Source organism: Palaemon carinicauda, chromosome 10 (assembly GCF_036898095.1).
Source record: "Palaemon carinicauda isolate YSFRI2023 chromosome 10, ASM3689809v2, whole genome shotgun sequence".
Classification (NCBI taxonomy): domain Eukaryota; kingdom Metazoa; phylum Arthropoda; class Malacostraca; order Decapoda; family Palaemonidae; genus Palaemon; species Palaemon carinicauda.
In genome coordinates this window covers 68,945,177-68,959,949 of record NC_090734.1, presented here as the reverse complement: position 1 = coordinate 68,959,949, position 14,773 = coordinate 68,945,177, and the positions used below count along the sequence as shown (strand labels likewise).

General features: G+C 43.1%; 1 protein-coding gene across 3 annotated transcripts in view; it reads left to right on the top strand.

The window, feature by feature from the left end:
* LOC137648417 (MTOR-associated protein MEAK7) overlaps positions 1–4,187 on the top strand; it is a 400,054-nt gene extending 395,867 nt beyond the window's left edge. For all 3 annotated transcript variants that reach the window (XM_068381341.1, XM_068381340.1, XM_068381338.1), the window contains one exon: positions 3,715–4,187. In XM_068381341.1, coding sequence (XP_068237442.1) covers positions 3,715–3,834 — 120 coding nt within the window. In that variant the 3' untranslated portion in view covers positions 3,835–4,187. The remainder of the gene's footprint in view (positions 1–3,714) is intronic.
* Positions 4,188–14,773: the final 10,586 nt, after the last annotated feature.

Below are 14,773 nucleotides of genomic sequence, written 5' to 3'. Positions count from 1 at the left end.
ATACATATTTTAGGGACACCAATACAGTCGTCCACACACCGCCAACTGTCTTTAATGGCAAACTATCACAACTCTGTGGGTAATACTACAGCAAGGGCCAATGTGCCATAGCTGCCTCCCTAATCGGGGTCGTAATCATCATCGTCATCATCGTCATCCTTATCATCATCATCAATAACCGCAATCAAAATTCATTCGGTCCGGGTCATCAACATTTAACTAAATCTGAACAGTCGTATCCAGTTCTTTATCATAAGCCAGGTCGTCAATCAATATTCAAAATATAAGCTCTCCAAAGGAAGAATCACGGCCTGCCAAAATAAAAAAGAAAAACACTTACGAACACTCCTAACTAACTTAACTATCGCACTATAATCAAAGATAAATAATAAATTGTTCCTATCATTCACAAACACGACAAGCAAAGATAAACAAAACTGTACTTACTTCGAAAATCAATCAACACTTCCAACGCTGGTAAGAAAAATATATATAATCCAGCGTTCACACAACTGCCTTAAGCTGCAGTCAAATCAAAAAAGCATTCGCCCCGAAACATTCACCACTGTCGTAACCTAGCTAAAAACATAAACAAACAATCTCATTTAAACCAACAGTCTTTCTCACCACAAACGATCGATACACTCTCTCTCTCTCTCTCTCTCTCTCTCTCTCTCTCTCTCTCTCTCTCTCTCTCTCTCTCTCTCTCTCTCTCTGGATTTGGCAAAAGAAAAAAAAAGAAAACAAAAATTAATCCTCCACAGCTCCAAATCTGATGCTGGCGTTGGATTTGGAGTAAATAGTAGTTCTTTTAACTGTAGAGGTGCACTTCCGCCAATATCTTCCATATTTACTGCTGAATTATATGGCATACTAACCGCTATTGAGAAAATAGCGTTAAAAGAGGAGGGCAATTTTACCATTTATAGTGATTCAAGAAGTATCCTTCAAGTTTTAGAAGGTTTTCATTCTAGTAACACTTTAGTTTTAAAGATTTTAGAGTGGCTTTTAATTATTGGCCTAAAGGGTATAACAGTTCGATTTTGTCGGGTTCCGGCACACGTAGGTGTGTCTGGAAATGAAGAGGCAGATTCACTGGCAAAGGGTGATGCAGCCGAGTTGCTACCAAGAAGGTATCCCATTCTCTGTAATGAATTTTTATCAACAATTAAGAATTCTATTTATAACAATTAGCAACAGCATTGGGATATTTTAACTAAAAATAAGATGAGAGAAATTGCGATTGTTATATCCCCTTGGAGGTATAATGGGATGCCCCAAAAATGGGAGACTACTCTTTGTCGTCTCCGCATTGGTCACACTCGGATGACACGTGAGTTTCTGCTGGCTGGCTCACACCAACCATATTGCAACGACTGTTTGATACCCTTGACAGTGAGACATTTGTTGACTGAATGCCCCGCTTATAGCACTGAAAGAAATAAATATCTGTTTGAGGCTCGTAGTGAGGATGGCAGGTTCATCCTTGCGAAGATCCTTGGACATGGTGTCGTACAATGCTAGTGAAATTTTTTAATTTATATCAGAAGAAGGTCTTCTTAATGCTATTTAACCTTTAGAACATATTTACTTCTCTGGTTTTAATTGAACATTCTTGTAATCTTTATTTATAATAAATGATATTGGCATCAATGGCCTTCGATATCAGGATGCCAGAGAACTTCAAATCATTCAGATTGCTAAATTTAAAGTAATCATAGTCTTCACCCTTCGAGGTTGCAATAAGCCACATTGGTGAATTAGGCTATCTTTCCGATATGAAGTTTATATTTGTGTCCATAGATTCGGTGTGATACCAGTCACTCTGGCAATAAATATCAAGATTCCCAGTAGCAGCATTGCATAATGCTTGAGTAATCAAACTATTATCAATTTTCTAGTTTAGAAATTTCAGAAATTGCTTTGAAGGCCTCTTCATGATCATTTAAGCAGATCCATGCTTCCCATTTTCCATCTTCCTTTAAATTCATCCTTATTTCAGTAATCTTACCATTTGTATTAAAAGTCATCCATAACACTACATTATGACAGCCTGTTGGCGAATCTCACATATGAATGACTTGAAATTTTCTCACATTACCATCATACTTCTGGAAATTGGAGGATTGGCCCTTTTTAGTTCCCAAGTCATCAGCAGAATTTTTCTGAATAGACTTGCCAGAGGTCGTCAACAGTGCCGGGGGAGAGTCAGCATATCCAGGAGAGGGGGGGTTTGTCAACAGAAAGATCCATGTCAGAGAGAATAGTTTGTTGTTTGCGAGTTTGTTAGGAGATTTATCTACTTGAGAATATTAATAGAGTATCATACGTTGGAAAGAAAATTTGCATCAGCATAATGAGAGTACACTTCCCAGATGGTTCATTCCATGCCCTACACGAAGGATAGCACCAAAGCAGGATTAGGGGCACAGGTGTAAGTTGAACCCACCTGTTAGGCCTGAGACCTAGAAACTATGGAATCATCCTCCCCATATCTGTAATGATGGGCTTCCGGCCAAAAGCCGAGAGTCATACCCCAAACATTGGATCCCCATTGATTCTGAAGACCCAACACATGAGAATAGTCCAAACCATCTTCGTGATGGCTGAGATCATCCAATACTCTCTCATATAGCTATGAATGCAAATACCTCCCAATCTCAATACCTCTTCCCATTCATCAAAGCAGACAGCTATAACAGACATAAAAACATCCACGCCAGGGTTCAATAACGGATGTAGAAACATCCACGCCATTGAAAAAAAGATGAAAACATGTATATGTACATATAAACACATATATAATAAGGGAAAGCTTACTCATAGAGTTGGGACAGTAACACGAAAGAAAGTTTATAAGATTAGGAGAAGGTCGAAGTAATATTCAGAGGAAGAAAAAGATGAGAAAGGGAAATTTAGATTCGAACTGGGGGAGCAATTTCCACAAGTTCGAGAGCCCTCTTGCCCGTTACAATGCTTCAACACGAAAACAATATTTCCCGTTGAAGCACGATGACTTCGACAAGACATTCTCTCATTAAGAGGAAATTATTCAATGAATAATAAATGAATTGATTTGTGGCATGTCCTTTGATTATTGCCTGAAAGAATTGTAAGACCTGTCACTGATGTCTCCAGACAAGAAGAATAAGAAAACTACAACCTACTTGATTGGAATTTTGATAAATGACTTTGACTTTAGCGCTGATGATATACCTAATAGAGAAAATGTTAGAGATTGGTGGATAAATCTGGTGGCAACTTTCTTCATTGCATTTTGAGGCTTTGTTAGTTGGTAATAAGGTTAAACGTGATGGAAGTGTCTCTAAGAATGATAAGAGTCAAACATTCCTTAATAAGTGAGAAAAGGTGTATTGCAAGTTCTCAATTGAGAAAGTCAATCAGGGAAAAGCATTATTTTAAATTTAATAAGGAATTGGTTTATGGCTCATTTAATTATTATGAATTTTGAGTGCAAAAAGAAAATGCTGTACTTGGAGCGTGCATGTCCAAGAAAAAAAACTTATTATGGAATGCAATATGGAGGTTGCTAATGATGTATGGTATTTAAGGTTTAAAGCTTAGAATTTGTTGTAGGCATATAAAGTTTGCAATTAGTACATTTATTATAAGAATTGTTATATTGGACCTCCAGAGTATTATGTCTATTATTTTGTAACATATGATTTAAACATATAATTCTCTATTTTCTAGGAAGGAACACGCAAAAAGAAGAGTGCTCTTGACAAAAACCCTGATGCACGGGCGATGCTAGACATGATGGGTAAGGTAGCTGTTAGTGATGGCTATAGGGAAGAGGACAATGATGACTAAGTTGCCTTATACTGTAAAATATAATGCATACAAATGTTTTTAAAATAGTTCAGCAACATATATATTAGCTCATTCTGCCATTTTCATTCCATAAAAGATTAAGAATTACTGATTAGCCTTTCAACTCAAACTTCTTTGTTGTGAATTTCTTTACCTAAAGATGGATAGCAGGTGTTGGAGGTGGAACATTGTGTAGATGTGTCCAAAATGTCCCATTTTAGTTTCGCTTCCGAAATAATTCTATATCATTAATTTATTTATCTTTGTAACGAATGTGTGGTAATTTATTAAACTAAAAATTATAGTAAGTTGAAATTATTTTGTGTAAATTGTAAATAAACTTTAAAAGATAGCACATTTTTAGAAGTCTCATTACCTGGATACCCCGTAGCAACCAATGTATCAATAAATTTATAAATGTATATTTTCTTTATGAATACACCTAGGAAATTGAATGCTGTAATATCCTGTTTTATTATTTATTATTGTTATTATTTGCATAATACAGTAAGACAATGGAGTTATTGTGATGGGAAGTAAGCCCCTGTTGTGTACTGTTATTAATATTACAATGCAGCTTAGGATTTCTTGTAATTAATTAAGGGATGGAATGTTGATATTGAAGATTTTATTTCTTGTAATAAAAACAATAATAGATTAAAACACAATTAAAGGAAGCAATTTCTTATATTGAGGGAATCAGGTTGATAATAATTCAATTCGCTATTCTCCACACTAACGAGTTTTGCGACAATACTAAGCTAATAAATCTTGCAGGACCAATAATGTGTTTTTTTTTTTTTTTTTTTTTTCAAGAATATTGCCTTACAGTAAAAAGAAAGGGGTAATCAGAAATTTTTAACCTATGATAATCCATCATGAAGCTAAACTTTGCTGTGGGAAATTTGTCTTCAAAGACAAGTAATTTATATTGTATGATAATTCATAATCTTAACAGAAAATTGGGAAAGAATGCCATTTCTTGTAGAAGAGAGATATCTAAAGATCTGTATTGAGTTCATAAGAATATTCACGGAGCTTGCCGAGTGTAACTTTCTAGTGTGGTAGTATGTAAATTAAGTAATTATACTTACTTAATCCTTTGGCACTCACGAGATGCATAGAGCCATATATCTCTTAATTGTGCAATTTCTCTGAGCTTAACCCAATTTTCAGATCCAACCTCTCTCCACTTGTCATCTGCTACATTTCTCTCTTTCTACCATGTCCTCTCTTGCCTAACGGCTTTCATTCAGGTACATCCTAGACTAATTCATCTTCCCTTCTTAAAATAGGCCCCATCCATCTCCATCTTGATAATCTAAATAATTCACATTGAGCACTCCTACCACCTTGAGAATTGCCACATTTGTTATATGTTGCTGCCATTTAATTCCCAAAAGCCTTCTCAACTCTTTATTCTCAAAGGCAAGAAATTTTGCATCAGTTGTTACAGTGCTGCACCACCACTGGTGCCCATAAGTTAATATTGATATTTCAAGTGAAATGTATACTTTTATTTTTCTGTGAACTGATATTCAATTTGATCTACAAAGTGTTTTTAGCACCCAATTGTTTGTTCTGCCCTCCCTATTTTATCCTTGAATTCTATAATTATTGATCCATCGCTGGTAATGACGACTCTTAAATGTTTGAAAAAGTTTGAGTTGGGTAATATTACTCCTGTGGTAAAGCAGTTTATCTGATTACCTCTCAGAATCTGCATGACCTCAGTCTTTCTCTGATTGATCACCAATCCAACATTTCTCACCTCCGGTCATACGAAATGCAAATTCTGTGTTGAAAGAGAATATCTATGAGATTACGTTTCCTTGTGTTTGCAAATATAAGGAGCCCAACATAAACTGCAAGTGGAGGTTCACGATCTGAAGAATGTTTTTGGCGAATGCTGCTATCTTTGACTCCCTTTTAATGGTAATTGAACAGCAATAACTGAGCAATTGAGAGATCAGAATCTTTGACGCCATTTTCAATCTGGGATTTGATGTCAGGGCCATGTTCAATCATAGATACTAATTCTAACAATGTATCTGGAATAGCTTCTGATATCAGTTCAGGTTTAAAAGTACCAGTAAATTGAACCTTGTGCTGTGACATTTCTTTCCGAACGATTTCTGCTGCCTTTACCAAATACATGGCATCAGTATACTCACAGGCAGTTAATTGTGCTTTCTCAATTTCCTTCTCGAACACAAGCACTACCTCTCGACTTCGATGGTATGCCTGTAGGTCTGACAGCTTAAACAGATTTCTCTCTTTCAATCTTGTTTTGTTTATCTTTATTGCAGCTAATGAAAAATCACTTAGTCTTCGTTCATATAGCAAACAAAGATCTGACAGTTTGAAAACTATGCCTTCAGGATTTGCTCTTTGACATTACACTATATGTGGTATTAGCTCTGCAAATGCAAGTTCATCGCCAGAGTCAACTTTTCTTGGTCCGTAGTTGTTTCAAGATCGTGTAGTAACTTTCTTTCTCTGTTGTATAGAACTGTTAAGCATTTTGGATGGTGCTTGAACTCCTGAGCTATGACATCACCTGAACTAAGCTTTGCAAGTAGCTCCTTATCTTGTAATGTTTTCTCACAACGGTTAGGTCTGTCATTGAGCTGCATTGTCATTGCTTCACGAAGTTCTGATATGGGACTCTCTTTTTCACATAAAAAACATCTCACAACATCCATTTTACCTAGCTCTTGAGAGGTTTTTTTTCTCGTATATTGGTTAAATCACTTTCATCATCACAGTCCACATCTGATCTTCGTTTTCTAGCTCTATCTAGTTTAGTGTTGTTAAATTTTATTCTACACGAATGATGATCCTGTGCATTATTCCTGATCAGTGTTTCTTCTATTCCTTGACCATCATCAATTCATCCAACATCTAAAGCAATGGGCATTTCATTTAGCTTTCTGAACTCTAGAATATTCTTTGCTAATAAAGTATACCCCAATTTGCTCTTGTCTGAAGTATCCTTGGGTGACATCAATGCTTCATCTTTGTCTACCTGACAGATAAAGCATTTAGTCCAATCAGTTTCCCTTATCTCATTGGGAGATATTAACAAACTAAGTCTTTTTGACATTTCAAAATGAAATAACACAACACATATATACAAAACAAAATTCTTCAATTGAGATTAACTATCCCAAGTTTTTTTTAGCAACTACAGCACAAATTTGATACTTTGACAGTTGAAAGGCCGAAGGATTATCCTTTTACCACCTTCAAGTTATAAATACACTTTACTGTATGGGATACGACTAGGTTCGATGCTGTTATCTCTACACCTAGCGATCGTGCATCTAGCACCATTTAACTCCTGTGCGATCTGTACACCATCCAAAGGACAAAAGCCCCATCCTTCTTGGCTCAGCTTTCCCGCGTCAGCACACTCTCGTCAATTCGGGTACACCTTGACTATATATGGGGTGAATCAAGGTGTATTTGGGAAACATAATAAAGCTGACACTAAACCCCATGCCGACTTTCACAGCAGCTAGTTGCACCAGTGTGCCCTGGTAGTGTAAGCAACTAGCTCATCAAAATTGTAGGATCCCCTGCAGTAGGCTAAATTGCCGGACCTTACCCATCCTCCATTTAACAGTCTAAACTGGTTAACCCTATTGGTCTTGTGTTCCACCCCACTTCATCATCATTTCAAGTTCATTTTATCATCCTTTCATGTTCATTTTATCATTCATTTCATGTTTATTTCCCTGATATAGCCGAAGTCACGCTGCATGGGAGTAAATGAATAACCAACTTTTTTATGCCGCCATTTTGTAAGAAAACCCTGGTGAGTTATAGGTAATATCAATTACACTATCAGAATGTTAAACTCGCAAATCTGTATAATTGAACTATCAAAGAAACTAATTTGGTAAAATATCAAGTTTAACCACTCAATTACTAATAAAATGAATAATTCGGGTCAAATATTGCGCATGCCCACTTTAGAATTTTCACGACATTGTATTTACAGTGACTATTGACATAAACATAGTGGTTTTCCTTCAAATCTAGGCCACTGGTCATCAAAAGTGCTTCATATGACCCACTTGTCAAAATCTCACCGCCCTTTTAAAGATGTGGCGGCCATCTTGAAAAAGGAAATATTTGAGTGGCTCAGTGTTATTTTCATAAGAACACCATAAAGAACCTTCATGAAATGTTTGATGCTTGTATCATAAAATGAACTATTTTGGTAAAATGTTAAGGTTATCTGCCCTACTATCATTGTCACATCCTCTATATATATATACATATATATACATATATATATATATATATATATATATATATATATATATATATATATATATATATATATTTGGGCTCAAGCCATGGCGTCCTGATGGAAGGTTCCTTTTTGGTAGCTTCCTTGGGTAAATAACTACTAAGATATTCCCAGAGAATTTAACCACAGGTTATCACAGAATTCTAACTTCTGGAGTGAGTATCCTAAAGGTTTCCCTTATAAGACATCGTATATCAACGGGACGCATGTATTAACGCGCCACATAGCTATCTTCACGCCGAACAGAGTTAACACTTCGGTGTGTAAGGGCGGAGAATAGTTGGGAGCCGTTCCACAGCTAATCTCGTCCGTGGCTACTTTTGGTACTCGAGACGTAAACAAACGGGCGCCATTGCTAAATGACGTCACGTCCGTCCTCATCCTTCGTTTAGTAGCTCGCCTATCTTAGACGGATTTTCCCTACGCTCTTTTTATCTCACTGCATCTTCGTCATGTCGCTACCTTCGGCCTCGCCTTCTTCTGGAAAGTTGAGTACAAGGTTCCAGTATTGTTTAGTTAAGCTCTGACCGTAAAGTAAATTTTACTTTTCGAGATATTTGATGTTTTGTGGCACAGCTGTGCCTCAACCGGACCCGCCATTTTATGGCGTCGTTGTTGTTCTGCATGCCTTATTTAGTTAGCCTCAACAACGCTTCCGGCCTTATTAACTAATCGATACTATTAGTTTATTCAGTCTTCATAGCTAGGAACTTTTATATCGTGTTTTGACGCTTTTTATCGGTCATCGATTGACCCCATACCAGTTGGCTACTATAGCCCCCAGGCCAGAGCGCCTATATCAGTGTTCATGCATGATATTTATCAGTGATCCTAGGCTTATTTATGAAGATAGTGGCATTATTTTACAATACTATTGACTGTGATGCAAGTGTTTTCGCCTCCAGGGACCATATAGGGGACAGGTTAGATAGTGTGTCTTTCTAACCTAACCTACATGTAGGACCCCTATATGCTTCCTTCATCCCCTGCCTTAGGGCATCCCCTCTGTGTAGCCTTGCTCCCCCTACCACGTAAGGGGATCAAGCTCATATCAGAGTATATTATCGCCTCTCTGTCCTCCCTAAGGGAATGATCCCCCCTTAGGGTTGCGTCCGAGAGTGAGGAACGGCTAGTCCTTCCTCTATTGCTAGGGCTAGGTCTCCGACTTTTCCTGCAATAGCGATATGTCTTCCATCCTTCCTAGTTCAGGACGTACATCCCTGCTCTAGGTTAGGTTTTGGAGGGGTTAGTTCTGTTCCTTGCTGAAACTATACCCATGCACCGTTTTCAGTCAAGCTGCCTTACCTTAGGCTAGGGAGTGTCCTCCCTTCCTCAGTGGCCGCTCTGGTACAGAACCCCCTCCATGGAAGACCCTTCTCTTCTCCCCTCCCCACCTATCTCTTGTATGGCCTAGCCTATACTTAGGTTAGTCTATACCCATCTGTCCCCTGTCCTACAACTCCTCCTTAGGGTGGAGTGATAGGGCTACTTTGAGCTTCTGTGTGCAGTCCACTCTGGTACATATACCCTTCATAGTGTCCTATGGGGTTAGCCACTGGATGTGTTCTGTATGCAGGGGTTTCCCCTCCCCCCCGCTCTTGGGTGTCCCCTAGCCCTCCCTTGGGCTACCTTAGCTCCCGGTCCTCTTCAGCCCCTGCTTCTGGGTGATGGAGTCAGCCTCTATCATTGGTACACCCACTCAGGCGGGATGTCTGGGGGTCCGTGGCCGGACCCCTACATCCCTCCTTCTGTCTCTTTCACTATCCGGGTGCCGGTCCCTTGCCGCCTCCACTGTCGGTGATACCCACCTCCTACCTTGGTGACTCATCCCTTATCCTCTCGGCCGCTAGTCCTCCGTGTGCCGGGGGACTGCCGCCTGCCGCCGGCTTCTAGCCGATGGCTCTCCCTCCTTCCTCATAGCTTAGTCGTCCGCCCGCCGGCCGGCCCCCGGATATCCGGCATCCACTGCCGGCAGTCCGGTTCTGCTATAACCATCCTTGTTCTTGTCACCAAGCCGGCAACCTCCGGCTGCCGGAGCCGCCGCTCCCTCCGCCGCTGTGCCGGCGGCCGCCACCCTGGTATTACTCTTGACTTCTATATTGTCTGTCCTAATGCCAGAAACTCTGCTGGAGCGGCCTCCGGCGTGCCGGAGGTCTGCCGGAACCTTCCGGAGGTGTCAAGGCGACTTGCACCCCCTTCTACTAGCTATCATCTGATATTGATAGCCCTACATTGCAACCAGATGGCTTGTTTACGTAAATGGATCAGTATCTTATTACTGTTCTATTGGTAATCATGCTGTCTTCTTGCATATCACAGATTTCCAGCATGCTGCGTGTATCTTAGCGTGGCTGGTTGCCGGAAACCGTTACCCTATGGGATCTTATAGTCCCCTAATTTGGAACTGAGTGGCCTCAGTCCCAACCTTATATCCTTGACAATTCCCATAGAATTCTATCTGTCCTACGGACTTCACTTGAATTATATCCTGTGCCTTCGGTCACTTCGGATTGTCCAAGGATGAAGGTTACGGTAACCAGCCGGGCGAGATGCACGGAGTATGTTCCTATCCTATCTCAACCCTTCCTCTGTGCATCACACCCTTTATCAAGTTAAAATTAATGATTAATATTAACTTAGTTTAAGAGTCATTCTTATGACCCCCCCCCCATACTCATTTTCTCTTTCTTTTACAGGAGGAGCAGATGAAGTGTGATTACGACTTCTGCGCTGTGAAACGCCCGCACTTCTACGGGCATACGGCATGTAGGACTCACGCCCCTTGTGCCAACAAGAAAGGGGATTTGAAGTTCTGGGAGCCGCAGAACTGTATGGTCTGCCAGGATCGCCTAGTCGATGCCTTTCATAATCCTCCTTCAGCGGAGGTCAGGGACACTTCTCGGGATAAGCTACGCAAGTGGGTGCGTGGCTTCCAGAAGAATGCCACTGGACCATACCTGGCCACTGAAGAACTGAGGTCCCTTCTGTTCCCAAAGGCCTCCCCCGATTCTGTGGTGCCCAAAGAATTGATCCCCACTGTCCAGATTACGGTGGAACCAGACGTAGTCATGGCCCAGTCCATGCACGAGTGCCACCTGGATTCCGAGAACGACGAACATATGTCGGATATTTCGGAGGGCACGGAGAGGACCCTCATGGCCCAAGGTGCGGAAGATGAAGAGGACCAGGTGGAATACACCGAGTCGGAGCAAGAGGTCGCTCCTCCTTCCATCACCGCCCCTACTCCTACACCGACGGAAGTGTCTCTCCCGTCTACCTCCGCTACCCCGGAACCCATTCCATCCGCCCAAGAGATGTTCCGGATGATCAAAGCCATTATGGACGACAGGCTGAAAGAAACTCATGAGTTCATCAGGTCCATGAAGGGGTCCAAAGAACCGAAGAAGATCTCGGTTAAGGATCTCCCTGCATGCTCACATGCCAACCCCTGGAGGTATGCCGAGCATATGGTTATCGCGACCGGCAGGATCTTTGTCAGCGATAAGATCGGCACGGTCCCCCTGGAAGATGTGGAGTTCTTCCCAAACTTTGAGGCTTACCCGGACTGTTACGTCCGGCTCCGTTCTGAACCTGCCTCTAAAGAAGAGACCGAACCCAAGGAGGAGATAGTGTTCGATCTCTCGAAGGCCCAGGCTATGCTAGCCACCACATTTAAAAGTAGGGGTTTTACCTGCTCTAAGCTTCCGGCCCTGAGCAAGAAGCACCCTACTTACGTCGCACACGACGATGCAGTCCTTCCCTTCATGGAAAAGGCCTTCGCTGCGTGCCTCAAGGCTGTGGAAGAAGGAAAACCCTGCCCTGCACTGGAGAAGTGCAGACCCTTCTCCATAGTAACTCCCCCCGACGCTCGACACTGGAAGGATATCCAGCATACTTTCGTGGTGGGAAAGCTAGATCCTGACGTAGCCGGACGTCAGTTTAACGAAGACCTCCCGAAACTCAACGACCACCTCCTTCGTCGGGAACAAGATACGAAGGAGAGGCTTGCAGCATCCATGTCCCACCAGGTACAACTTGACATCATGGCTTGTGACACCAGAGTCCCAGACCACTACATGGTACTCGCCAAATCCCACATGGCAACCCTGGTGAAGGATTTGTATCACTTCATGAAGGCTCGGAGAGCCTGTCGAGAATTCGTGTTCTCAGGTGCCACTGTGAAACACGAACCCCGGAGGCTGATTTCCTCCAACATCTGGGGTAAGCACCTCTTTCCCTCTGACCTCGTGAAAGAGATCACCGACAAGGCCGCCACGGAGAACAGGAACCTTCTCCACAAGTGGGGCATGTCAAAGAAGAGGAAATCCTCCCAGGACGACGGACCTCAACCTAAGAGGAAATCCTCCAAGCAGAAACCCCAGCAACGTCAACAGAGACGGCAGTTTCCGGGACCCGCTACTCCCCAAGTGGCAGCTCAGCCACAGCAGACCTTTCAGCTGGTCACCCAACCAGTCTTGTCACAGTCACCGGTTTTCACCCCTGCTTTCGAGCAACAGACGACTACCTTTCGTCCCAAAGGTAGAGGCTCAAGCAGAGGTGCAGGCAGAGACGCGTCTCGCCGTCCCTCCAGAGGCAGAGGAGGAAGGGGAGCTAGCGGCCGAGGCAGTAAGCCCTCGGGACACCAGAAGCAATGAAGTGCTTCCGGTGGGAGGAAGACTCCGCCAATTCCAGGATCGTTGGACCTTCGATCCCTGGGCACACAGCATCGTCAAGAAGGGTTTAGGCTGGAGTTGGACTCAACCACCCCCAACCTTCCAGCAATTCTTCCAACAATCAACCCCCCTTCTGGAAGAATATGTCCTAGATCTCTTGAACAAGAAGGTGATAAGGAAGGTAAAGTCCACCAGGTTCCAAGGGAGACTGTTTTGTGTCCCCAAGAAAGACTCCGACAAACTCAGAGTCATTCTGGACTTATCCCCCCTCAACAAGTTCATAGCGAACGACAAGTTCAAGATGCTGACTCTTCAACAGATAAGGACCCTTCTGCCTCGAGGTTCTTACACGGTCTCCATAGACCTGGCGGATGCCTACTGGCACGTTCCAATGAACCATCACGCTTCCTCCTACCTAGGATTTCGACTCCAAAGGAAAAGCTACGCCTTCAGGGCCATGCCCTTTGGCCTCAATGTGGCCCCTCGGATCTTCACAAAGCTGGCGGACGCCATAGTACAACAGCTCCGCCTCCGAGACGTCCAGGTGATGGCCTACCTCGACGATTGGCTAGTCTGGGCTCCATCGCCCGAGGATTGTTTAAAATCCTGCAGCAAAGTCACCCAGTACCTAGAACACCTGGGATTCAAGATAAACGTGAAGAAATCTCGCCTCTCTCCAGCTCAGAAGTTCCAATGGTTAGGAATCCAATGGAACCTTCAGTCACACCGCCTTTCCATCCCCCAGAAGAAAAGGAAGGAAATAGCAGGGTCTGTCAAGCGACTACTGAAATCCAAGCGGATCTCAAGACGCCAGCAGGAACGAGTTCTAGGCTCTCTACAGTTCGCCTCAGTAACAAACCCGGTGCTTCGTGCACAGCTAAAGGATGCCGCGGGAGTCTGGAGACGTTCTGCATCCATCGCTCGAAGAGACCTCAAGAGACGGCTCCCAAACAGACTTCGACTTCTCCTCAAGCCGTGGTCGGAAGCAAAGGCCCTGAAAAGGTCCATTCCTCTTCAACACCCACCTCCATCACTCAACATCCACACGGACGCTTCACTGGAGGGTTGGGGAGGTCACTCCCACCAAAAACAGGCTCAAGGCACATGGTCTCCCCTGTTCAAGACGTTTCACATCAACATCTTGGAGGCCATGGCGGTCCTTCTAACTCTGAAGAAACTCTCCCCGCCTCCCTCGATCCATATTCGTCTAACCCTAGACAACTCGGTGGTAGTTCGATGTCTCAATCGCCAAGGCTCAAGATCGCCCCAGATAAATCAGGTGCTTCTGACAATCTTCCGTCTGGCAGAGAAGAAGAAATGGCACCTGTCTGCAGTTCACCTACAAGGATTCCGCAACGTGACAGCGGACGCTCTATCTCGGACAAGCCCGATAGAGTCGGAATGGTCTCTAGACGCAAGATCATTCTCCTTCATCTCTCACCAAGTCCCAGAACTTCAGATCGATCTCTTCGCAATGAGCGACAACAATCAACTTCCTCGGTATGTGGCCCCGTACGAGGACCCCAAGGCAGAAGCAGTGGATGCCATGTCACTGGACTGGAACAGATGGGCCAAGATCTACCTGTTCCCTCCCACCAACCTTCTGCTGAAAGTCCTCTCCAAGCTGAGAACCTTCAAAGGGACAGCGGCCCTAGTGGCTCCCAAGTGGCCCCGGAGCAACTGGTACCCCCTGGTCCTGGAGCTGCAGCCCAAGCTGATCCCTCTCCCGGGCCCAGTTCTCTCCCAACAAGTACAGAAGTCGACTGTCTTCGCTTCATCATCGAAAATCAAGGACCTTCATCTCATGATTTTCTTTCCCTAGCCGCAAAGAAGAGGTTTGGGATCTCGAAGAAAAGTCTAGACTTCCTCGAGGAATACAAGACCGAATCCACAAGACGGCAATACGAATCATCTTGGAGAAAATGGGTCTCTTTCGTCAAGGCAA